This window comes from Wyeomyia smithii, chromosome 2, assembly GCF_029784165.1.
Source record: "Wyeomyia smithii strain HCP4-BCI-WySm-NY-G18 chromosome 2, ASM2978416v1, whole genome shotgun sequence".
In the NCBI taxonomy this organism is placed as follows: Eukaryota; Metazoa; Arthropoda; class Insecta; order Diptera; family Culicidae; genus Wyeomyia; species Wyeomyia smithii.
Genome location: NC_073695.1, coordinates 78820206 through 78847094, shown reverse-complemented (window position 1 = coordinate 78847094; position 26889 = coordinate 78820206). Strand labels below are relative to the sequence as shown.

The 26889-nt window shown below is 40.4% G+C and overlaps 1 protein-coding gene across 3 annotated transcripts in view; it reads right to left on the bottom strand.

Moving 5' to 3' along the window:
* LOC129720812 (uncharacterized) overlaps positions 1-26889 on the bottom strand; it is a 180328-nt gene that overhangs the window by 60527 nt on the left and 92912 nt on the right. For 2 of the 3 annotated variants that reach the window (XM_055672578.1, XM_055672577.1), the window contains exons 4-5: positions 1916-2088; positions 1470-1551 (exon numbers count right to left, since the gene is read on the bottom strand). In XM_055672578.1, coding sequence (XP_055528553.1) covers positions 1470-1551; positions 1916-2088 — 255 coding nt within the window. The remainder of the gene's footprint in view (positions 1-1469; positions 1552-1915; positions 2089-26889) is intronic. The other variant, XM_055672579.1, reaches the window with a different exon arrangement.

The following is a 26889-nucleotide window of genomic DNA, read 5'->3' as shown; positions in this document are numbered from 1 at the left end:
AGCGAAAAAATGCCCACGGACCATTATTTCATCTTTACGGACAGTCTCAGTTCCATTGAGGCTCTCCGATCGATGAAAGATGTTAAGCACTCTCCGTATTTCCTGGGGAAAATACGGGAACATCTGAGTGCTTTATCCGAAAAATCTACTCAGATTACCTTAGCGTGGGTCCCTTCTCACTGCTCGATACCGGGTAATGAGAAAGCGGACTCTTTGGCTAAGGTGGGCGCAACAAACGGTGATATTTATGAAAGACCAATTGCCTTTAATGAATTTTTCGCACTTGTACGTCAGAATACGATCATCAGTTGGCAAAATGCTTGGACCAGAGGGGAATTGGGAAGGTGGTTACATTCCATAATCCCCAAAGTATCGACGAACCCGTGGTTCAAGGGGTTGGATGTAGGTCGGGATTTCATTTGCGTGATGTCCCGGCTTATGTCCAATCACTATAGATTTGACGCGCTCCTCCGTCGTGTTGGGCTCGGGGAAAGTGGTATCTGTGCCTGTGGTGAAGGTTATCACGACATAGAGCATGTGGTTTGGTCATGCCCTGTACACCGTGACGCCAGGTCTAAATTAATAGCTTCCCTGCAGGCCGAGGGTAGACAGCCGGCTGTTCCTGTTCGTGATGTCTTGGCGAGCCGTGACCTATCCTAGATGTCCCTTATATACGTTTTCCTGAAATCCATCCACGCCCCAGTCTAGTCCCGTTCCCCTCCGTCTACACCCAACAAAACGACAAGAACACGTTTGAACCTTAAGCACAAAACCAGCAACCAGACCCCGCACAATAGAACCAGGACCCAAGGACTACGAGCCTCTGTCCCAACTCACGACATCGTGGCTCAGCAGAACGAATCCATACATGCCATTCGACGATTATCAGACGACCATTGAACAACAAAACACTGATTGGAAATCCCATGCTAGTTTTAAGTTAGACTTAATTTCAGCTCGTAGTCGGCAGCGAGGATAAAAAATTTGCTTTAGTTTTTAAGTCATCAGATATAATTGGCGCCGTTAAACATTAAATTGTATTTGTGCCGTGTCAAATAAATGTTATGTGAAGAAAAAAAAAAAAAAAGTCTAGTGACAGTGAAAGTGTCATCAAAAGGCAAACCAAATGATTAATAATGATAATAATGTGATAATATTTGACACACTTTTGCATGCAAGTTACAAACGTCGTAACTTGCGGACAATTTTTTATGAAAGCTATTCCTTTTTTTCTTCTCGGTGTTATTTATTTTTTGCCCTCCCCTTAGCTAACATTGATAACCGTGGACATAAAAACTATTCAAAATTTGTGTTTATCGCACTCTGATAAATACGATTGCTCAAACTATTACTCTAAAACATAAGAGAATTGATTTAAATACTTTAGTAGGCAGATTGTTTCAGTGATATGCGTGTTTAAGCTACTAATTACCAAAAAAAAACTTCAATAGGTTAAAACTGTTCCCAACCTGACTTACCGCATTGTTTCCACCAGCAGAAAATCTCCCCATCTATACAGAGACAGATTTCACAGGGATCAAATCGTTGGATCTGCGGGAGAGAAATAATAAAAAACGAAACCAATTATCATCAATTCCATTTAACAGAGCAGCAAAACGGTAAAACCGTGGTGTGAATATCGAAACGCCACAATTTATTTTGAAGTTATCCGGTCTTGTCGAGCTATATTAATTGGTGCCTACCGAATGAAACAACCAGCAATCTATTTAATCGAAAATCAAGCCAATCCAAATTTAACGGAAAAAAGAACAACGGGTAGAATATTGTAGCAATTATAATCGATATAAGTCGGCTCTCGAGAGCTTTACGCCTTGAAAAAACAATTCAGTACATGACAAATGTCCTCAACGTCGAGTGGCGACCCCTATTATACCTCAATCAATTGTCGGCTTACCTTCTGGCCGTGGTCATATTTGAAATTGTCTGCCACACAGCTCTCGGCCTTTTGCATCTCCACCTGGTCATCGTTCATGATATCCGACAGCATTCCCTGGTCGTAGCGGGCCTCGGTCTGCTCCGCATCCAGATCAATACTGCTCCGGTAGCCAATTCCATATTTCATGGGAACTGCGAAGAAAGACGGAAAAACAGTTTAATTAATTTGGGCACCCATCCAGAACAATCTTATGCCGGCGAAATAATAGGCCAAAAAAGAGGCTCTAAAGCTGTGCTAAGTGTTGAGAACGAGGCGTTTCCGGTTGAGAGAAATATGGGGCCATCATTTATCATCCAAGTTGGCCAAGACTGGATCCGACAACGAACGGGAGCGGCAACAGAAGCGAAACCGCACTTGCATGAACGGCATACAAACCAAGAAGCGGAGGTATGCTTTACGGAGCATCATATTGTTCCTTTTTCTCTTTTCCGCACAATACTTTATTTATCATAAATTCCATGGTGGGGCTCGAAAAATGCACCCAATCTGATGGATAGATGCGTTTTTTTCCTCTAACCACTTAGTGTGTGGGAAATTCAGGGTATCCATCATTTTACGTTTCTCAAATGGTGCAGATCCCAGCGAAACCTTTTATCGTAGCAGCGGCGTTGGAAAGTGAACTGAAACAAATTGTTGATATAAATTTATGTCAGTTGGCAAAACTGTAAATTTCCGATGCCAAAATGTACCAGATGTTTTATGTATTTTTTAAAGCTATGATAAGTTGAACCATTATTTCCACTTTAAGCTCAAGAATAAATTTATGTTAATGTTTCGTGCGAACGAACAGACCATTTTTTTTTTTTTTTTTCTTCACATAACATTTATTTGACACGGCACAAATACAATTTAATGTTTAACGGCGCCAATTATATCTGATGACTTAAAAACTAAAGCAAATTTTTTATCCTCGCTGCCGACTACGAGCTGAAATTAAGTCTAACTTAAAACTAGCATGGGATTTCCAATCAGTGTTTTGTTGTTCAATGGTCGTCTGATAATCGTCGAATGGCATGTATGGATTCGTTCTGCTGAGCCACGATGTCGTGAGTTGGGACAGAGGCTCGTAGTCCTTGGGTCCTGGTTCTGTTGTGCGGGGTCTGGTTGCTGGTTTTGTGCTTAAGGTTCAAACGTGTTCTTGTCGTTTTGTTGGGTGTAGACGGAGGGGAACGGGACTAGACTGGGGCGTGGATGGATTTCAGGAAAACGTATATAAGGGACATGTAGGATAGGTCACGGCTCGCCAAGACATCACGAACAGGAACAGCCGGCTGTCTACCCTCGGCCTGCAGGGAAGCTATTAATTTAGACCTGGCGTCACGGTGTACAGGGCATGACCAAACCACATGCTCTATGTCGTGATAACCTTCACCACAGGCACAGATACCACTTTCCCCGAGCCCAACACGACGGAGGAGCGCGTCAAATCTATAGTGATTGGACATAAGCCGGGACATCACGCAAATGAAATCCCGACCTACATCCAACCCCTTGAACCACGGGTTCGTCGATACTTTGGGGATTATGGAATGTAACCACCTTCCCAATTCCCCTCTGGTCCAAGCATTTTGCCAACTGATGATCGTATTCTGACGTACAAGTGCGAAAAATTCATTAAAGGCAATTGGTCTTTCATAAATATCACCGTTTGTTGCGCCCACCTTAGCCAAAGAGTCCGCTTTCTCATTACCCGGTATCGAGCAGTGAGAAGGGACCCACGCTAAGGTAATCTGAGTAGATTTTTCGGATAAAGCACTCAGATGTTCCCGTATTTTCCCCAGGAAATACGGAGAGTGCTTAACATCTTTCATCGATCGGAGAGCCTCAATGGAACTGAGACTGTCCGTAAAGATGAAATAATGGTCCGTGGGCATTTTTTCGATAATCCCTAGGGTGTACTGAATTGCAGCTAATTCTGCGACGTAAACAGAAGCAGGATTATCGAGCTTATGGGAGACGGTTAAATTGTTATTGAAGATACCGAAGCCAGTGGACCCATCAAGAAGTGATCCGTCAGTGTAGTACATATTGTCGCAGTTGATGTTTCGATATTTATTGGAAAAATTTTTAGGGATCTGCTGCACGCGTAAATGATCCGGGATTCCACGAGTTTCTTCTATCATGGATGTATCGAAAAACACAGTAGAATCAGAAGTATTTGATAAGTCGACACGATTTGGAATATTCGAAGAAGGGTTAATATTTTGGGACATGTGATTGAAATACAATGTCATAAAACGGGTTTGAGAATTAAGTTCGATTAACCTTTCAAAATTTTCAATCACGGGACGGTTCAAGACCTCACATTTGATTAGAATACGAGAAGACAGGCTCCAGAAGCGGTTTTTCAATGGTAGTACTCCAGCTAAAACCTCCAAACTCATCGTATGGGTCGACTGCATGCAACCTAAGGCGATACGCAAACAACGATATTGTATTCGCTCCAGTTTGATCAAATGTGTGTTTGCTGCGGAGCGGAAGCAGAAACACCCGTATTCAATAACAGACAATATCGTTGTTTGGTAAAGCCTTATAAGGTCTCCTGGATGGGCTCCCCACCATTGTCCGGTTATTGTACGAAGAAAATTCACTCTTTGTTGACATTTTTTCATCAGATACCTCACGTGACAACCCCAGGTGCCTTTAGAGTCGAACCAGACACCAAGATATTTGTGTACCAAAACCTGAGAAATCGTTTTACCCATTAATTGTGTTTGAAGCTGAGCAGGTTCATGCTTCCTAGAAAAAACTACTATCTTAGTCTTCTCCGGAGAGAATTCGATACCTAGCTGTAAAGCCCAAGCAGACAAATTGTCCAAGGTATCTTGCAATGGTCCTTGCAAATCGGCAGCTTTGGCTCCTGTAACAGAGATTACACTGTCGTCTGCAAGTTGTCTTATCGTGCATGAATTTGCCAGACATTCGTCGATGTCATTTACATAAAAGTTGTAAAGAAGGGGGCTTAAACATGAGCCCTGGGGAAGACCCATGTAGCTAATGCGAAAAGTTGCCAAATCGCCATGCGTAAAATGCATGTGCTTTTCGGACAACAAGTTGTGCAAAAAATTGTTCAAAATTGGAGAAAATCCTTGTCGGTGAAGTTTACCCGAAAGAATGTCAATAGAAACGGAATCAAAAGCCCCCTTAATGTCCAAGAACGCAGACGCCATTTGTTCTTTACGAGCATACGCCAGCTGAATATCTGTTGAAAGCAACGCAAGACAATCATTCGTCCCTTTGGCACGGCGGAAGCCAAATTGAGTTTCTGATAGTAGACCATTTGATTCGACCCAGTGGTCTAAACGACGGAGTATCATTTTTTCCATCAATTTCCGGATACAGGATAGCATTGCAATCGGCCTATAAGAGTTGTGATTAGAAGCTGGTTTCCCTGGTTTTTGGATGGCGATCACCTTCACTTGCCTCCAATCCTGCGGTACAATGTTTTGCTCCAGGAACTTATTGAACAAGTTCAACAAGCGCCTCTTGGCATTGCCGGGTAGATTCTTCAACAAGTTGAATTTGATTCTATCTAATCCAGGCGCGTTATTGTTACAGGACAGGAGGGCAACTGAAAGTTCTGCCATCGTAAAAGGTGATTCTATCGCGTCGTGGCCCGGAGACGCATCGCGAACAATATTTTGCTCAGGAACAGAGTCCGGACATACTTTCCTGGCAAAATCAAATATCCACCTACTTGAAGACTCCTCGCTTTCGTTGACCGTTACGCGATTCCGCATTCTTCGGGCTGTGTTCCAAAGAGTGCTCATCGATGTCTCCCTCGACGTCTCGTTCACGAACCGACGCCAATATCCACGTTTCTTTGCTTTAGCCAAGCTTTTAAGCTTGGTATCAAGCTCCGAATACCGTAAATAGTCGCCAGGTATACCTCCCGTCTGGTAGGCCTTAAACGCGTCGGATCTTTGCGTGTAGACATCGGAGCACTCTTGGTCCCACCACGGAGTGGGAGGCCGTTCTTTGATCGTTACGCCGGGATATTTTTTCGTTTGGGCTTGCAACGCGGCGTCGAGAATCAAGCCCGCGAGGAGGTTGTATTCTTCAAGTGGTGAATGATGTTGAATCGACTCGACCGCTTTTGAAATCATTTCCTCGTATAACTTCCAATCGACATTTCGTGTGAGGTCATACGGAATGTCAATTGGTCGCATGCGAGTTGACCCGTTAGTAATTGAAATAAGAATAGGCAGATGGTCGCTACCGTGAGGATCGAGGATTACCTTCCATGTGCAATCCAACCGTAGCGACGTCGAACATAAGGATAGATCCAAAGCGCTTGGGCGCGCTGGAGGTTTCGGGATACGTGTCATTTCACCGTTGTTTAAAATAGTCATGTCGAAGTCATCGCAAAGGTTATAGATTAAAGAGGAGCGGTTATCATTGTATGGGGAACCCCAAGCCACGCCATGAGAGTTGAAGTCTCCCAAAATCAAACGTGGCGAGGGAAGAAGTTCTATTAAATCAAAGAGCAGCCGTTGCCCAACCTGTGCTCTGGGGGGAATATATATTGAGGCAATACAAAGCTCTTTACCTTGTATTGTCATTTGACATGCGACAACTTCGATGCCTGGAATCGAGGGGAGGTTAATACGATAGAAAGAATAGCACTTTTTAATCCCTAGAAGTACTCCTCCATATGGGGTGTCTCGATCAAGGCGAATAATATTAAAATCATGGAAGTTGAGATCAATATTTGAAGTAAGCCAAGTTTCACAAAGGGAAAATGCATCGCATTTGTTTTTATTTATCAGAACTTTAAACGAATCAATTTTTGGTAAAATACTTCTACAATTCCACTGTAAGACAGAGATAGAATCCTTCATATACGCAGTTGAATTAGGCATCGAAGGATACAATCGCTGCAAGGAGAGGCCATTGGGCAGTCAACTGCTTCAAAAATGATCTAACTGTTGGGAGGAATGCTGTAAGAAAAATTTTAATTGGATCGGGTACATTGAAAGTTTCAAAAATCCAGTCCACAATGTCAGAAAATTTCACTAATCCAGAGTTTGTTTCATCAACTGGGAGTGTAAAAGGAGCAACTGGGGTTTTAGATGTTCCTGGCAGTGCTGGGAACTCCTTCTGGGACTTTAAATTTGCCAGCCCAGGAGGAGTTTGCTTCGGTTTTTCCGCAGCACTGTTTGGTTTGTTTGTAACCTTCATTTCACTTTGAGAAATCTTAGGACCTTTTCTGGGAAGTTTAGGAGAGGAAACACTTTTCCTCTTTCTAGACTCCCCAGGATTGGCGTAAGATGCTCCCGCTGGTGAATCGTCAGAATCGGTTTCCTCAGAGGGCAACAGATCGAAGGGGTTCGAAGTAACGGGAGAAGTGGTAACGGTCTTCTTCAGCATGTCAGCGTAGGAACGCTTTGAACGCTCTTTGAGAGACCGTTTTATTTTATCCCTGCGCTGCATGTACACCGCACATGTCGAGAGCTCATGCAGATTTTCTCCGCAGTGAATACACTTTTCAGCGTTAACACTGCAAGAATCTTCCGCATGAGACTCCCCACACTTGCCACAACGTGCCTTATTGCAGCAGTAGGCGGCTGTATGGCCTAACTGCTTGCAATTCAGGCAGTTCATGACGCGGGGCACGTAGAGCCTCACAGGGAGACGAACCCGGTGGATCGAGACGTGGCTTGGTAGTGCAGACCCGGCGAACGTAACTCGAAACGAGTCTGACGGAGTGTATACTGTTTTGCCACCGATGATCGATGCTGACCGCAATTGCTTGCAGTCGAGCACCTTTACTTCGGGACACGTTTTGTTCTTAAAGCACCCTTTGGCACTTTGCAGTATACACTCGACGGACAGACTCGAATCGGTTATGACACCGTCGATCTCCACGTCTCGTGCGGGTATGTAAACGCGATACTCGCGTGTGAAGAGCTCAGAGCAAGCTATATCGTTGGCCTCTTTCAGGTTACCGACCACGACACGGAGCTTGTTAGGCCGGACCTTGGAAATTTCGGTCACGCCCTTGTACTCCTTCGTCAGGTCTTTAGAAATCTGCAAGAGGTTCAACTTTTTCGATTTCGGTCCTGCCTTTGGCCGAAAATAAACAGTATAGCTGCCCTGGGCTCCGTCTGGGTAAAGCCTGGGGCGAGGGGGGACTGAAGAATGAACAGGGGAGGGGGTAACAGAAGGGTCAGGGTCAGAGGGGTTCGGGGATGGTGGCGCGGGAGGCGAGGGATCTACATCCATCGCGCTATGTTTAGCGCACTAGCGCTGACAAGAACACGTACCTTTTTATTCCTCCCTTCCAGTAAGGTTGGTTGTCCGATCGTTCGAAGTAGCAGCCGTTACAGCCAGCAGCACCAATACAGCAGCACCAAACAGCCACCAGCAGCGAGCCAGGTGTGAGATCACTCCACACAGCGATACGACTCGCTGACACTGATGGCTTCTTCTTTTTCCTCGTTTGTGTCTCGTCCACTGCTGTAGCACAATCCAGCCAGCAGCCAAATCGGCTTACGCACCAGCTGGCAGTCACGATGCGAAACAGTTGCACAAAGGAACGACCTTGAACCCGGATTTATTTCACTCGACCAGGCAAACAATGCCAACACTTGTTCACACGTCTTTTGTTTTATACTCTATCGGACCGATCACCAAACACGTCCAGTACTGATGCGTGTTCGGCACAGAATGAGTTAAATAGTTGATAGCAATATTTCTTTCTGCTTGTCGGTCGAAAAAAAAAACCAAACAACCTATTTCTGTGTATGAAAGGCCTTTAGGGGTACAACCAAAATTTTAGTTACATTTCCTGAGACCGAGTGTCACACTCACAAAGTGCACCATCAACTCTGGGTACAAGCCAATGTTTTCTTTCGATTATGCTAAACGGTTTCGAGAAAACAAATTATGACCAACTCATGTCAATACCAAGGCTCTTCTCGGCACTCAGACGAGAAACGATGAAAGTTTTTGCCTTTCGCTAGCTAGTTAAACATTTCCTCTCTCGAATAACCTCCCAATCAAAGCCTCATGAACGTGGTTATCAAATTAACATTACGTTCTTGAGAATGAAATGCTATCTTTTATTAGAAAAGATATTTTCTTCCGACAAACTTTCTTTAGTGCACCATTTCCTCCCGCGTAATCTGCAGGGGAGGATGCATCTGAGTATTGCATAGCTGACGAAAACTAAAACAGTATCAAAGCATAACACAGTATTTTCGGGTGCACCAACTTCCGCTAACATAGACCAAAAACACTGCTACAGCAGCATAGTCGCAATTGTTTCGCAAGCAGGGCCACCAAGTGCGATAAAGACAAGTTGCTCGAGTGGTTTTTGTCGGAGTTATTATAAGAATGTTTGCCACATACACATCGCCGAGGAAAATCTGTAGTCCCTGACTGTGTGGCAGTGCATCGTTGTCTTTCTTGCTAAGTAGTAAACCAGAAAATCAAAAAAAAACCGTACGGGCGTAATCTGTTAAGAAGGTCTGTGTTGGATTTTGCTGCGTTGGAAGCATAACAACTCTTTTCGGCGTTGGCGTAACTGGAAACAAAGCTTGAGGTATAATAAGGAGGGATAATGATTGTAGCGTTAGAGTTCGTGAATAACTTATTTTAAAGAAGGTAGCCTTAGCTTACCCTTGCTACGTCAATGGTTTTGCCTTTCTGTGGATATAAACATTTGCAGACTAGAAACAAGGCGAACTTCCAAGAAGCCTGCGGGAATTAATGCTATGTAATGTGTTTTACATGGTATTTCAAATATGTGCGACAGTTATATCATTCAACTTGTATGCACTTGGAGAATCATGTCGTGGAAAGTGACTGAAATGTTTTCCAGTAGACATATTGCGTTGCGAGTAGTATTAATTAAGAATGTAGCGATATAACAAGAATGGCACTCTAGTAGCATCAACGCATCCGTCAAGTGCGAAAAAAACGCGAACGCTCTATTCTTTCAGCACGATACAATACTTGACGCTTGTTGACATGCTTGCCTGCTATATATTGTTTGTTTCCACTCTGTATCTAGAGTACAGAAAACAGATAGTATTTTTAAAGTACATTAATCTTCTCATCGATCAGAATCGTTCAATGTTCGAAGCTGTTTGAACCGCTTACGGAACAATTTACGTTTCTTGATAAAAAAAAAACAATTCAAAATCAGTACTGTACTTCTCAAGATATATTTCTTGTTCCATTTTAAAATTAAAGGATCAAACAGTTTCTACGAAACAATAGCATATTTCGTTTTCCAAATCATTTTGTCTGACAGTAAGAGTGAAAAGTAATGTTGTAATAATTTTCCAAAATCCTAACGTCCGCAGAAAGATAAAAAAAAGCATACACGATAACTAGCACGAAAGTCATTTTTAATTTCAAACTAGGCCGCTACAAATTTAATTTTCATTTTATGTCACCCTTCAAAAATCATGAAAATAGGAAGGGGAAGAAAAAAAGTCGAGTCGTTTTGTTAATACTATTGGTTTTTCGACAGCATATATGCTTAATTTAACAACAAACAAGTCTAGTGACAGCGAGAGTGAAGTCGAAAGTCAAGCGAAATGAATAATGATAATAATGAAATGTTATTATTTAACATTTACAAACGTCATACAAACAAACTTTTATCAAATATATTTTTTTAACTTTGCCGAAGACGTCACACCGATCGAACAAACCATTTTGGCTCTAAAAATATTGGTAATCATTAATATTAAAGTTTTTCGTCAAAAGATATGCCTTTTTCATTTGTTTGTCGTTCTTTTTGGAGCAAACATAAAAAAATAACTCTTGGTTTTGATGTGAAGGACACATTTGACTATATATTTGGAGAAATTTTTGAAAATATGTTTTTTATGTTTGATTAAATTTGATTTGTTTTTTTTTTTTAATAAGGGGGGTTGTTAGTAGCTTAAGTATTAATGATAAATATTAGTAAATAATGAGTATGTGTAATCACAAACAATCTTAACACTATTAGAAAAATTGTAATTTTAATTGTTACGATTTGTTTGCTGTCGCAATTATTACTTATCAAAGCAAAGCCTTGGTGTTACATTCCGATTCGGAACTTGACCTTCTGTTTATTTTTACACAGACTTTGCAGCCGACTATTTAGTGTACATGACAATTGCGGGGCTAGCGCTACGATCCTACGGACACTAACAGTCTCTCCCGAGCCGAGAACCGAACCTACGACGACTGGCTTGTTAGGCCAGCATCGTAACTCGAGACTATCTGGGAGATAATTAGCACTTACCATTCGTAGGGATTTAAACCTACTTGTCAAAATAGGGAAGTAAACTTACAACTAATTTAATTGCTGACTTATTAGCTATAAAGAGAGCTTATCGTAGCCATTGAGGATTACAACGATTTTTGTCGAAAATTGTTAATATTTTTATTTGACTTAGCTTCTAATGTTTCCACACCAGTAATTCGATAACCATTCGATTTCTGAGACTTTTTTACTCTAGATAAGATATTATTTGACTACCACTTTAAGGTATTAGCGAATTACCATTAATAGTCAGAAATAATCGATATTATTTTGTTTTGTGAAATACACTAAAACTATGCCAAAACCGGTTTCGTAGAATCATCGTTTTGTGCTCAGTTTTTGTCCGATTTAAGATCTGTTTTTTTTTTTTTTCAAAAGATGGGTAAAAAGATGCTAATATAAACTCTTAGAATTTTGATATTTGGTCTGGCGTCGAAAAAACATCAAAAATTTCCAGTTTCTCAAAAATTCAAAATGGTGCCATTGTTGCCCCTTAAGTTGAAATATGTTCATACTCCGGGAAATTTATTTTCGCATCAAACTTTATCAAAAAATCGTACATGACTTTGTGCATCCTGGAGGTAAATCAGGAAGATCTGGAGTAAATATGTTGTACAGGACTGGACCTTGAAGCACACCTGCTCTAATAGGAAATCTATTCGCTTTTGAATTCTGATAGACAATCTGTAGAGTTCGATCAGTAAGATTATTTTTTTTTAAATTTTGATTAGGAAAATTGGAAAATTAAAAGTTTGTAATTTCGCAATTTTGATTTGAAAATATGACAAAAAATATACTAATTTTATATATTTTGTTTGTAAAAGCACACAGTTTTTTTGCGATTTCTCCTAAAACTAGAAATAATAACCTCCAATTTGATCCAAAGAGATCAAAAATCGATCAACTGGATCAAAAGTGGTCCCCGTGGTTCTGTGGTTAGCGATGTCGGTCGGCTAGCTCTCCCACACGGTTGTGATATCGGGTTCGATTCCCGATCAGGTCGAGGAACTTTACGAGCTGTAAATTTTCTCGACTCAGCACTGGGGCACGGTGTATCGTTGTACTTATCCTACAACATGCAAAATGTGCCGAAAACAATATCGATAACGAATTCTCTCAACTAATCCAGTTGATCGAGACCGCATTAGCCCCCAGGCTGGCGTGCGATATTGTTGTTGGATCAAAAGTTATGAAATTTTGATTATAAAATACATCTAATGAAGCCGTTTTTTATGGTCACCCTACTCAGCAATTTTGAGCATAATTGAAGCACTTCACGTAACCAATTCCGAAATAGGGTGACTAGTTAATCGATTTTCGATCTTCGAGGATCAAATTAAAGGTAATTGACCAATTTAAAGTCGGGCGTCGTTATATGGAAAATATGAAACTTGATAGCACAAAGCCAGAACCAAGTTTTTTTTTCTTTAGTTCGCGACCCCAAACGATCCCAAATTTATCGAAAGTCGATTGGTTTTGTCTCCGCTTGGCGCATTGCATTTCAATTTTGTATGAAGATTTGTTTGGGAAAACCTACCTTTTTGCATTTTTCATTCTAACTTCAAAAGCTAGGTTTTTTGATGCCTAACAACTTTGCCAAAGAGCTAGGATGTCTCTAAAAATGCAAGAGCTATTCGAAGTTGAGTATGTTGAATTTAATTGTGAAAATCATTACTTCCGCCAACACTACCAGTGTACCTCCGTCAGTCAGATTTATATCTTAATTAACCTACATCATGTTGAAAATCGATCGAAGTGCCCACGCCCTTTTATTCAAAGTCATCATTCATAGTGGTTGGTAAACGGCTGGGTAGTACACCCGTACTAGTTGGCCTAATATAGACCCCAGTGTGGTCCAAAGCAGAATACCCAGCATCTCCTATCCCTACCACCACGCGGTGCCGACTGGGATACGAACAACCAAGGGAAGATCGATTACCCGGTGAAAACTTGGTCGTATGCTGACAGGGAGGGTCCTCGGAGGGTCTCCATGTTAGGGGCGGCTCAAACAGCGTCTGATTCGGAGCGGACGGCTGAATTACGAAATGCGGTGTCTCGCCAGCTACACCCAAGACGACAGCCCTGTCGCGAGACTATGCCTCCGCAGCCCTAGTAAGACAGCATGCCGAAATTACAATACCACGAATAATCAAGAACTAAATACGGACCGGAACAATCGGCAACGACCTAGGCGACGAAATAAGGACGACGATTGAGGAACTGGAACATGGAACTGTGGATCTCTGAACACTCCGGGTGGCGACCGGATTCTGCTGGATCCCCTAGAACCCCGCCACTTCGACATCGTTGTGCTCCAGGAGCTTCGCCGGACGCAGGTACGGTAGTTATTGGAACGGCAAGGCAAGGTACGCAGGATTTGTGGCCCGGGGCGGCGGCACAACCAATGAATTGGGTACCGGCTTCGTAGTGCTGGGCAGAATGCAGAGTCGTGTGATTAAATGGCAGGCAATCAGCGACAGGTTGTGTTTGTTGAGAATAAAAGGCCGATTCTACAACTACACTACCCTTAGGGTACACTGACCTCACGAAGGAAGACCCGATGTAGAGAACGAGCATTCTGCGTACAGCTGAAGAAACTCTACGATAGCTGCTCGCGTAGAGACATCAAGATCGTCATCGGGGACATGAACGCTCAAATCAATAGGGAAGACATAACAAGCCGGTTATCAGCACGCTGCCAGCACACCGTGACAAACGACAGCGATGCGTCAACTTCGCAGCTTCCGAGGACTGCCAGTCCGAAGTACCTTCTTTCCCCGAAAGGACATCCAACCAACGTACAGCAAACCAAATTGACCATGTTTTCGTCGACGGCCGGTTCTTCTCAGACATTACAAAGGTACCCACCAATCGCGGTGCGGATATTGACTCGGACCACTACCTACTTGCGGTAAATTTGCGCTCAAAACTGTCGACCGTATACCACGCGCGACTTCGTCGTATCCCGCGGCTTAACATCGAGCAACTCCGGGACCCCTAGACTGCGGAGGAATACGCGCCACAGCTCGAAGCGGTACTACCCTCGACGGAGGGGCTTGGCGCATAGCCTCTCGAAGACGACTGGTGTAGCATTCGCACAGCTATCGGGGAGACCGCAACGGCGACACTAGAAGTGAAAGCACCAACTGGACAAAATCGACTGGTATGACGGAAAGTGTGAGGCAGCGGTTAATGCGAAGAACCTGACCTGGGCGATATACGTGGGCAGGTCAAGGAGAGAGAACAAGGCCAATTATGAACGGGCACGGAACGGCATGACCACGATTCTCAAACAAAAGAAGCGCCAGCAAAAGGATCGTGAACATGAGGAGCTGGAGCAGCTGTACCGTGCCAGTGATACGCGGAAGTTCTATGAGAAGGTAAACCCGTTTCGCAGAGGTGGTCGACAGGTGGAAGGAGTACTTCTATAGACTCCTCAATGGAGATATAGTGAACAGAAGCGTAGCAGGTACTGACCTAGGAGCACCAGCAGCAGATGACCGAGGACCGACCCCCGATACTCATGAAGTTCTTTGTGAGATCGGGAAGCTGAAGAACAAGAAATCCGCGGGCAAAGACGGACTGCCGAGCGAGCTCTTCAAACATGGGAGGGAGGCGCTGGTTACACCACTGCAAAGGGGTCATTCCCACGATTCAGGAGCATAAAAATCTGCCAGATGACGTCTGCCCAATCTACAAGAAGGGAGACAAGCTGGAGTGCCACAACTGCCGCGATGCGGGATGCTAATCAATGCCGCCTACAAATTACTCTCACAGATCCTGTTCCGTCGTCTATCACCTTTAACCAGGAGGTGCCAGTGGGCCAGTACCAAGCGGGCTTCATGGGAGCCAGTGTCACCACACACCAGATCTTCTCGATCCGACAGATCTTACATAAATGTCGCGAGTACAACGTGCCCACACATCTTATCTTCACAACAACGGATTTCCGGATAAACTGACACGACTGATCAAGACCACCATGACGCAAAGGATGTGCTACGTGCGTGTTTCGGGGATACTCTCGAGCCTCTTTGAATTGCACAGAGGGTTAAAATAGGGTGATGGGTTGTTTAACATCGCCCTTGAGGGTCCATCAATATTAAGTTCCTCTTCTTCAATCAATTCGCAATCCAAATCATCTCCACATGTTACAATAGCCAAGCATTTTTATTTACGTTTTGTCACAATTTTAGAATGGATTGGATTGAGAGACACTAAAAATTAATGAAATTGCGCTGTCATTCATAAACGAACATGCATGGTAAAACATAATTAACGAACATTATGCTTTTTACGGTAAAAAAATTTTCATTTATTTTATCTAAAGCAAATCTTAAGCAAAAAAAAGGGATCGTAGAATTATAAATTAATGATGCAAATATCATAAATAGTTCTGAGTTGAACTCTGTGATTAGGTATGTGACTTTTTTATTTAGGCTTTTACAAATTTTTTCATTTTATGTCAACCCCCCCCCCCCCCTTCAAAAATCTTGAATAATGGAAGGGGAAGAAAAAAAGCTCGTACCGTTTTATTCATTTTATATGTTTTCCGACAGCATTAATGCTTAATTTAGCAATGAACAAGTCCAGTGACAGAGAGAGTGTCGTCAAAAGGCAAACGAAATAGATAACAATGATAATAAAGTGTTATTTTTCAACATTTATTTGAGTGCAAGTTACAAACGTCATAACTTGCACACAAACTTTTTTCAAAGATATTTCTTTTTATTTTCGTCTCGGTGTTATTTATTTTCTTTTACCGAACCGATCGGCATGAAAATTTGTATGCAGGGGTTTTTGGTGCCGATTAAGGATCCCATGATAGTTTGAGACCCCTTCCTTTTCTGGAAGGGAGGGATGCCATACAAATGAAACACAAATTTCTGCACATCTCGAGAGCTAACCAACTAAATGGAACCAAATTTGGCAGGTGAATGTTTTAGTGGTAAAAAATATGTTCCATAATCGACCTAAGGCAACATTTTGGATTGCAAGAGAGCAACTTCCGAATCCTGGAAATCAGCCTAAAATGGACGATTCCCGTTAAATATGAGTATCTCCGGAACCAGAAAGATGCACAGAAGCTAAAAATTGATCACAGACACAATCTTGAATTTTAAGATGGTGACTTCCGGTGTCTGGCAAACAGCCGGAAATGACCAAATACCATTCAATATGAATGTTTTCGGAACCAGAATTACGCACAGATGACAGAAATTGATTTCACAGGCAATTTTAAAGTTCAAAATGACGACTTTTGGTTTCTGAAAAACAGCCCAAAGTGACCAAATACCACCCAATATGAGTATCTCCGGAGCCAGAATGTTGCAAGAACACCACTATGAATAGTAGGATGGCAACTTCTGGTTTCTGGAAAACAGCCAAAAATGGCCGATTTCCGTCTGACATGAGTATTTCCGGATCTAGAATGATACACAGCAGCTGAAATCGACCACACATCCCATTTTGGATTCTAGGTTGGCGACCTCCGATTCCTGGGAAACAGCCGAAAATGATCGAATAACACCCAATATGGATGTTTCTTCAACCAGAATGACGCTCAGAGGCTAGAAATTATCTCAAATACCATTTTGAAATCCAAGATGGCGATTTCCAGTTTGTGAAAAACAGCCTAAAATAACCAAATACCATCCAATATGAGTATATCTGGAACTAGAATGATGCAATGAGCTAACAATTGACCTCAGGCACCATTTAGAATTGCTGAATGGCAGCTTTTAGGAAACAGTCGAAAATGACCGAATAATACTCAAGATGAATATTTTTGTAATCGAGATGATGCATAGGAACCAAACATTGACCCTGGACACCATTTTGAATTTCAAGACGACTACTTTTAGCTTCTGGAAAACAACCAAAATAACTAAATACCTCCCAATATGGGTATTTCCGGTGTCAGATTGATGCCAGAAAATCTGCTAAAAATGACCGAATACCACCCAATATGAATATATTCAGACTTAAGGCGATGTACAGAAGCCAAAAGTCGAGGATATTGTCATTTCGATAAAACCAATCATTTCAAACGATTTGTTATTTGACTTTGATCTTATCCTATGGCCGATTCGTCGTGCATTTGCAGACTTTGAACACATCGCAAGAAATCAATAAAATTGGAACGTTCAAATAGTACGATACCACATTTAAATTATGTTGAGGCCACATATGTCGATCAAAGCAGGTATCTTTTTGCCTTTCTCCTAGGTATAGCAATCACTTGCAAAACCGAAGATATAAAAGTGCTCCAGAGGGCCGAATGGCATATATCACTCGACTCAGCTTGACGAGCTGAGCATTTTCTGTATGTGAGTGTGTGTGTATGTGTGTGTGTGTGTGTGTGTGTGTGTGTGTATGTGCAGATTTTTATTCTCACTCACTTTTCTCAGAGATGGCAAAACCGATTTTCATGAAATCAATTGCAAATGGAAGGTCTTGTTGTCCCATAAGACCCTATTGAATTCCATTGTGATCGGATTTTTAGTTTATAGGTTATGTATTAAAATGCAAAAATCATGAAACATCATTATCTCTAAAACCACACAACCGATTTGAACAAAATTGATTTCAAATGAACGGGCTACCTGAAAAACCCTTAACTTTTGAATTTTATAAAGATTGGATTTGTGGTTCAAAAGTTATGAATAGAAACGTGTTCTGAAGACTGTTTAATCTCACTCATGTTTCTCAGAGATGGCTGGACCGATTTTCATAAAATCAGTGTCAAATGGAAGATCTAGTTGCCCCATAAGACCCTATTGATTTGTTTTGCAATCGTACTATTACTTTGCCTGTTTTGTTCAAAAATGAAATTCAGCTATTAACAGGAACATATTCCGAAGACTACTTGAACTCACTCACTTTTCTCAGAGATGGCTGACCTAATTTCCACAAAATTAGTGTCAAATGATAAGTCTAGCTGCCTCATAACACCCTATTGAATGCCGGTCGGCTAGCACGGTTGTGATATCGGGTTCGATTCCCGAACGAGTCGATATTTTGGTTGTTTTCCAGAAACTAAAAGTGGTCGCCTTTAAATTCAAAATGGTGTCCAGGGTCAATGTTCGCTATCTATGCATCGTCTCGATTACGGAAATTTTCATATTGAGTATTATTCGGTCATTTTCGACTGTTTCCTAGAAGTTGCCATTTAGCAATTTAAAATTGTTTGGTCAATTGTTAGCTCATTGCATCGTTCTGGTTCCAAAGATACTCATATTGGATGGTATTTGGTTGTCTTTCATAAACCGAAGCGTCATTCTTGTTTAAGAAACACCCATATTATTATTATTATTATTATTATCATTATTATTATTATTATTATTATTATTTATTGAATAATTCATCCGACAGTAGTCTTAATGAATAAATACTAAACTATATGGCTGGGAAAAGCCACCTTGAAAGGCCGTGAATGCAACCATTCAAGCTGGCATAAAAACCCAACATCTTTTGCAAATAATACATGGCAACAGTACAAGTATAAAATAACATACATTATATACAATTCATAACATACAAGACATGACTAAAAATTAAAATTTGCGTAGTATCGATTGAAGAGCACGGCCATTCGGCGACCAGGTTCATTCTGGCCGTAGTTCGTGCGGTGCGAATTCGTTTGCAATAGGCTCTGGCTTCGACGAGGACGAATGGGACAATACAACTGCAGCAACGTCAAGATGGCTGGACAATCATACCGGCTAGTCAAAATATTGTGAGTCATTCTGGCAATTATCTCCTTGCGGCGCTGCTCGAGAGAGGATATTCCAATCAACAAGCAGAGGCTTTCGTAAGGTGGCAAATGATCTGGATCTCTCCAAGGCAAAGTACGGCAGATCCTTCTAACAAAATGTTTTTGTATGCGCTCAATTCGCTGACTCCAAAATTCATAATGCGGGTCCCAAACAACGCAAGCAGTTTCCAGAATAGAGCGTACTAATGAACAATAGAGAGCTCGCATGGTGCCATAATCAACAAACTCATTTCCAATTCTGAATATCAAACCAAGTTGACGATTAGCTTTGGAGATAATCATCGACAAATGCTGCCTGAATGTTAGTTGAGTGTCTAACAAAACACCCAAATCGGTGACGACATTGGTACGTTGTATACATGTACCGGCAATGTGGTAATTGAACAAGAGAGGCTGTTTCTTGCGCTGGAAACTGATCACGGTACACTTCGGAATGCTTAGCATCATATAGTTGCGATGGCACCAGTCATTAAAAAGTTCAATCAGCGATTGAAGCCTACAGCAATCTTCAGCAGTCTCGATAAGTTTAAAAATTTTCGTATCATCTGCGTACAATAAACGTGTGCCAGGTGGTAAAACTTTTGTAACGTCATTAATGAACAGCGAAAAAAATAATATTGGGTGTTATTCGATCATTTTCGGCTGTTTCCCAGGAACCGGAAGTCGCCAACTTAGAATCCAAAATGGGGTCTGTGGTCGATTTCAGCTGCTGTGTATCATTCCAGATCCGGAAATACTCAGTTAGAGTAAGACGGAAATCGGCCATTTTTGGCTGTTTGCCAGAAACCAGAAGTTGCCATCCTGCAATTCATAAAGGTGTCTGAGGTCAATTTTTAGCTTCTTGCAACATTCTGACTCCGAATATACTCATATTGGGTGGTATTTGGTTACTTTGGGCTGTTTTTCAGAAACCGAAAGTCGTCATTTTGGACTTTAAAATTGCCTGTGAAACAATTTCTGTCATCTGGGCGTGATTTTGGTTCCAAAAACATACATATCGAATGTTATTTGGTCATTTCCGGCTGTTTGCGAGACACCGGAAGTCACCATCTTAAAATTCAAGATTGTGTCTGTTATCAATTTTTAGCTTCTGTGCATCTTTCTGGTTCCGGAGATACTCATATTTAATGGGAATTGCTCATTTCAGGCTGTTTTCCAGAAACCGGAAGTTACAATTCAAACTGTTGCCTGAGGTCGATTATGGAACATATTTGTTACCACTAAAAATATTCACCTGCCAAATTTGGTTTCATTTAGTTGATTAGTTCTCGAGATGTACAAAAATTTGTGTTTCATTTGTATGGAACCCCTCCCTTCCAGAAAAAGGAGGGGCGTCCAATTATTATTGACATATTTGTTACCCCATAAACATCGACATGCCAGATTCGGTTTCATTTGCTTGGTTTGTTCTTGAGTTGTGCAGAAATTTATGTTTCATTTGTAAAGGATCCCTCCCTTCCAAAAGAGGAAGGAATCTCGAACTATCATAAGAACCTTTATCGGCACCAAAAACCCCTACATACAAATTTTCACGTCGATCGGTGCGTTGCTTTTCGAGCCTTCGAGACAGACAGACAGACAGACCGGACTGCATTTTTATATGCACAGATTACAACATCAATATTTTAGAACCTGAAGAGTAAATATACATTTATTGGGTTGAAGCGTTCATGTAAATCTATTTTTACAAATAAAAGTTTGAATGAGAAAAGCTGGGTCTGACCGCTAGGTGGATTAATTTAGGTTTTTTTTTCTTCAGGAGTAGGGTGGGGCTTATTTTCAAAAATGTTCGCGGGACCTGTTTTCCCTTTCTTTCTCTTCTGCACTCTTTTCGGAGGTACAATGATGTCTATTACACGAATATATTCGAGAACATGACGTGTTAACTTATATAGGCACATTGTGCATTTCCTTATAATCACATACCCCGAGAATGCAAGAGTGAACACTGAAATTGCGAATATCTCGAAAACGGTTGAATTTAACGCAAAACGGACGAAATATACGCCCACAGGCTCACAAAATCACCTGTTTACCTATATAGGCATATGTTTTGTTCTAAAATTGCTTTCGTTTAAAATTTGACCTTTAGGCCCTTTGCGCCACCTCTAGACCTAAATGAAAATCAACCAATTTTTTATATGTTGCTTATTGAACCCCAAGGAGGTCTTTTTGCCTGGGAAAACAGGTCCCGCGAACATTTTTGAAAATAAGCCTCACCCTACTGTAGGAGCCTATGACCACTGCTACCATTAGTGAGATATATTGTGGTAGTCAAAGCAGGTATAGTTTTAAATAGTCTTTGAATTTCTTCGCTTTCCATAACTTTTGAGCCACATATCAAATTGTTATGAAGTTTGTTATTTGTAAGTTCGAGAGATGACTCGTTCGTATGACCCTAGTTATGTTCAAATAAGTCAAAACAAATCAATAGGGTCTTATGGGGCAATTAGACCTTCCATTTGACACTGATTTTATGAAAATCGGTACAGCCATCTCTGAGAAACATGAGTGAGATTAAACAGTCTTCAGAACACGTTTCCTTTCATAACTTTTGAACCGCAAGTTCAATCTTCGTAAAATTCAAATGTTAAGGGTTTTCAAGGTAGCCCGTTCATTTGAAATCAATTTTGTTCAAATCGGTCGTGTAGTTTTCGAGATAATGATGTTTCGTGATTTTCACATTTTGATACATAACCTCTAAACTAAAAATCCGATTACAATGGAATTTAATAGGGTCTTATGGGACAACAAGACCTTTCATTTGCAATTAATTTCATGAAAATCGGTTCAGCCATCTCTAAGAAAAGTGAGTGAGAATAAAAATCTGCACATACACACACACATACACACACATACACACACATACAGAAAATGCTCAGCTCGTCAGCTCGAGTGATATATGCCATTCGGCCCTTTGGAGCACTTTTATACTTTCGGTTTTGCAAGTGATTGCTATACCTTTCTAGAAGAAAGGCAAAAAAGAAAAAGGTTTATTTTTCAACAAAAATACATTGTTAAACATTGATAACTTTGAGTTGAATTGAGATATTAACTATGCATTGCAAATTATTTCTCTTAAAAAGCCCTAAAATTCGTTTGAAGACAATTTTAATGTGAAAATAAAAATAAAAATGTTAGAGTGAAAAATGTGTTTTTTTTTTTCAATTTTAATCGGGTATTTTCGAATATAGGATAAAACTTTTTTCTACAAAGATGCTTATAGTTAATGGATCTCTAACATTGTAGGGTTTTTTTTTCTTTTATCTACAGAGATAAAAAAGTTAGATACATAATGATATGGAAAATTTGGGTCATCTTATTTTCTGGTGATTTTTCAATAAGCACTTTATCATATGTAACAACTTTGTAGAAGAACGTTTTTCGCTAAAATATTGCTATCGAGCTCTAGATCCAAATTTCCCTCTAAATTTGGTTTCTGGAATATTTTGCAGTGGCGAAAATCGTGAAACCGTGCCGAACATGAAAAAGTTTTTGTTGAGAAACTGTTTTTTCTTAAGGGTGCCCACTTTGATTTTTTCAGAAGAGTTTCTGGCACCTAAATTGTATAAATGAAAAAAATAACAGTCAGGTTTTTTTTTATGCGGGGGATATATGCCTCGTAAGAAAACCGCTGTAATTCGAAAATCTGCCTAAGAACCGCGTTAATACAAAAATCTGCCAAAAAAACCGCAATAATACAAAAATCCGCGTAAAAAACCACGTTTATTCAAAAATCCGCTTAAAAAATCGTGGTAATTCAAAAATCCGTGTAAAGTAAACCACCAAGAAAGGCTTTGGAAAAAACCCAAGACGCTCTATGACCAGTATTCAAAATTGAGAAGACAATTTGGATCCACTATTCAAAATTAAGAGGTCATTTCGGATCTTTCGGAGGGCGAGGGTTTTTTGCCTTTCTCCTAGAAAGGTATAGCAATCACTTGCAAAACCGAAAGTATAAAAGTGCTCCAAAGGGCCGAATGGCATATATCACTCGACTCAGCTTGACGAGCTGAGCATTTTCTGTATGTGTGTGTGTGTGTGTATGTGCAGATTTATCTCACTCACTTTTCTCAGAGATGGATGGACTGATTTTCATGAAATTAATTGCAAATGAAAGGTCTTGTTGCCCCATAAAACCCTATTGAATTTCATTGTGATCGGATTTTTAGTTTAGAGGTTATGTTTAAAAATGTGAAAATCATGAAACATCAATATCTCAGAAACTACACAACCGATATGAACAAAATTGCTCTCAAAAGAACGGGCTACCTAGAAAACCCTTAAGTTTTGAATTTCATAAAGATTGAACTTATGGTTCAAAAGTTATGAAAAGAAACGTGTTCTGAAGACTGTTTAATCTCACTCATGTTTCTCAGAGATGCCGATTTTCATGAAATCAATGTCAAATGGAAGGTCTAGTTGCCCCATAAGACCCTATTGATTTGTTTTGCAGTCGGACTATTACTTTGCCTGTTATGTTTAAAAATGTGAAATCCAGCTATGCAAAGGAACATATTCCGAAGACTACTTGGACTCACTCACTTTTCTCAGAGATGGCCGACCCGATTTCCACAAAATTAGTGTCAAATGAATAGTCTAGCTGCCTCAGAAGACCCTATTGAATTTTACTGTAACCGAACTGTAACTTCATTTGTAATGTGCCGACTTGTGAAAATCACGAAACTTCATTATCTCAGAAACTACACAACCGAATTGATTATTATTATCAGATGAGCGGGCTAGTTAATGGTTAACTGATGAATTATGATTGAACACGTGGTTTCAAAGTTTGGCTGTCCTACACGTTCCCAATTTATTTAATTATAATCGAACTTAAGCAACCGTTATGTATTTAATTGTTAATAAAACAACGAAAGTCTATTATCTCAAAGATTACATGGCATATTTGAACATACCTAGTGTCATACGAACGAGTCATCTCTCAAACTTACAAATAACAAACTTCATAACAATTTGATATGTGGCTCAAAAGTTATGGAAAGAAGAGAAATTCAAAGACTATTTAAAACTATACCTGCTTTGATCGATATATGTGGCCTCAACATAATTTAAATGTGGTGTCGTACTATTTGAACGTTCCAAGTTCATTAATTCCTTGCGGTTTGTTTGAAGTCTGCAAATGCACGACGAATCGGCCATAGGATATGATCAAAGTCAAATAACAAATCGTTTGAAATGATTGGTTTTATCGAAATGACAACATCCTCGTCTTTTACAGAACATCGCCGTCTGTACAGAACATCGCCTTAATTCGGAATATATTCATATTGGGTGTTATACTGTCATTATCAGCAGACTTTCTGGCATCAATCTGACACCGCAAATACCCATATTGGGAGGCATTTTTGGTTGTTTTCCAGGAACTAAAAGTGGTCGTCTTCAAATTCAAAATAGTGTCCAGGGTCAATGTTTGGTTTCTATGCATCATCACGTTTACGGAAATATCCATATTGAGTATTATTCAGTCATTTCCGACTGTTGCCTATAAATTGCCATTTAGCAATTCAAAATGGTGCCTGAGGTCAATTGTTAGCTCCTTGCATCATTCTGGTTCCAGAGATACTCATATTGGATAGTATTTGTTTATTTTAGGCTGTTTTCCACAAACCGGTAGTCGCCATCTTGGATTTCAAAATGGTATTTAGGATACTAGTTAAAGAAAACTCATATTGGGTGATATTTGGTCACTTTGGACTGTTTTTCAGAAGCCGAAAGTCGGCATTTTGGACTTTAAAATTGCCTGTGAAATCATTCATATTGAATGGTATTTGGTCATTTCCGGCTGTTTGCCAGACACCGGAAGTCACCATCTTAAAATTCAAGATTGTGTCTGTGATCAATTTTTAGCTTCTGTGCATCTTTCTGGTTCCAGAAATACTAATATTTAATGGGAATCGTCCATTTCAGGCTGTTTTCCAGAAACCGGATGTTGCCATCTTACAATTCAAAATGTTGCCTGAAGTCGATTTGTGGCTCCAGTGCATCATTACGGTTCCGGAAATACCCATATTGAGTGGTATTTGGTCATTTACCGCTGTTTTCCCGACACCGGAAGTCGCCATTTTGGATTTCATAATGGCATTTGGAGACAATTTCTGGATTTTGATCGGCATACTGGTTAAAGAAAATCTCATATTGGGTGGTATTTGGTCATTTTCTGCTGTTTTCATAAACCGGAAGTCGCCATCTTAGAATTTAAAATGCTATCTGTGGTCGATTTTAGCTCCTGTGTATTATTCTAGATCCGGATATTATTATATTGGGTGGAAATCGGCCATTTTCGGCTGTTTTCCAGAAACCGGAAATTGCCATCTTACAATCCAAAATGTTGTCTGAGGTCGATTATGGAACATATTTGTTACCACTAAAAACATTCACCTGCCAATATGGTTCCATTTAGTTGATTAGTTCGCGAGATGTGCAGAATTTTGTGGAGAAACATGTACTTCCAGAAGAGGGAGGGGCGTCAAACCATTATGGACATATTTGTTACCTCTGAAAACATTCACATACCAAATTTGGTTGTATTTTCTTGATTGGTTCTTGAGCTGTGCGAAATTTGTAATTCATTTTCATGGGATCCCTCCCTTATAGAAGAGGGAGTCGGGTTTCAAACCATTATGTACATATTTGTTACCACTAAAAACATTTACCTGCCAAATTTTGTTCCATTTGGTTGATTAGTTCGCGAGATGTGCACAAATTTGTGTTTCATCCAACTATTATGGACATATTAGTTACCCCTTAAAACATCCACATGCCAAATTCGGTTTCATTTGTTTGGTTTGTTCTTGAGTTGTGCAGAAATTTATGTTTCATTTGTATGGGAGCCCTCCCTTCCAGAAGAGGGAGGGGTCTCAAACTATCATAGGAACCTTTATCGGCACCAAAAACCCCTACATACAAGTTTTCACGTCGATCGGTTCGGTAGTTTTCGGGCCTATATGGATCAGGCAGACAGACAGACTTGACAACATCAATATTCAATATCAGAACCTGAAGAGTGAATATACATCTATTGGATTGAAGCGTTCATGTAAATCTATTTTTACAAATAAAAAATTGAATGAGAAAGGCTGGGTCTGACCGCTAGGTGGATTAATTTAGGTTTTATTCAATAAACACTTCCTGACCCGCGTTAATTCGAAAATCCGTGAGAAAAAAATTGAGTAAAAAAACCGCGTCAGTTAAATCATTCGCATAAAAAACCGCGTAATTCGAAAATCCGCGTAAAAAACCTGATTGTATTTTGACAAAAATCTTAGATGACCGATTACTTAAAAATCACTTTGTGCTTTGAAATGAAATTTATATTTATCGTTTCAATTTGATTTCCTTTGCATCAGTTTGATTAAAACAAATAGAACAAAGAAAATTTTGTCAAAACCAGCAATTGCTGTGTGATCATTTAGCAGAGCTCTAATTGTGATAGCGGTAACACTTTTAAATACAACATAAAACCACAATATTCCAACACTTCTGAATATTATCGTAACCCAGTTCTAGTCCCACGTAACCAACAACAAAGTTCATCTTTTTCTTATTTCCTGGTGGCATCATTAGAACCATCGCTTTCATCTATTGTGTTTGATACTCGATAGCCACCAGCCAAACTCATTCTCCGTTGCTAATGAGAAAACTTTTCGATCATATTGTTGAAACAATATCAGTTCTACCCATTTTCAGGCGTAGTATTTGCTTTTCTTTCATCGCGCGTCGTTTTTGATAGGAAACTGTCCGTAGTAAGAAGTTCCCCGTAAACAAAAGCAAATATCCAGTTTCTACTGTCGAAATCTTCTACTATCTACTTCTGCGGAGCGACTGAGTAATGGTGTGACGTGCACGCCTCACCATTCACCCATT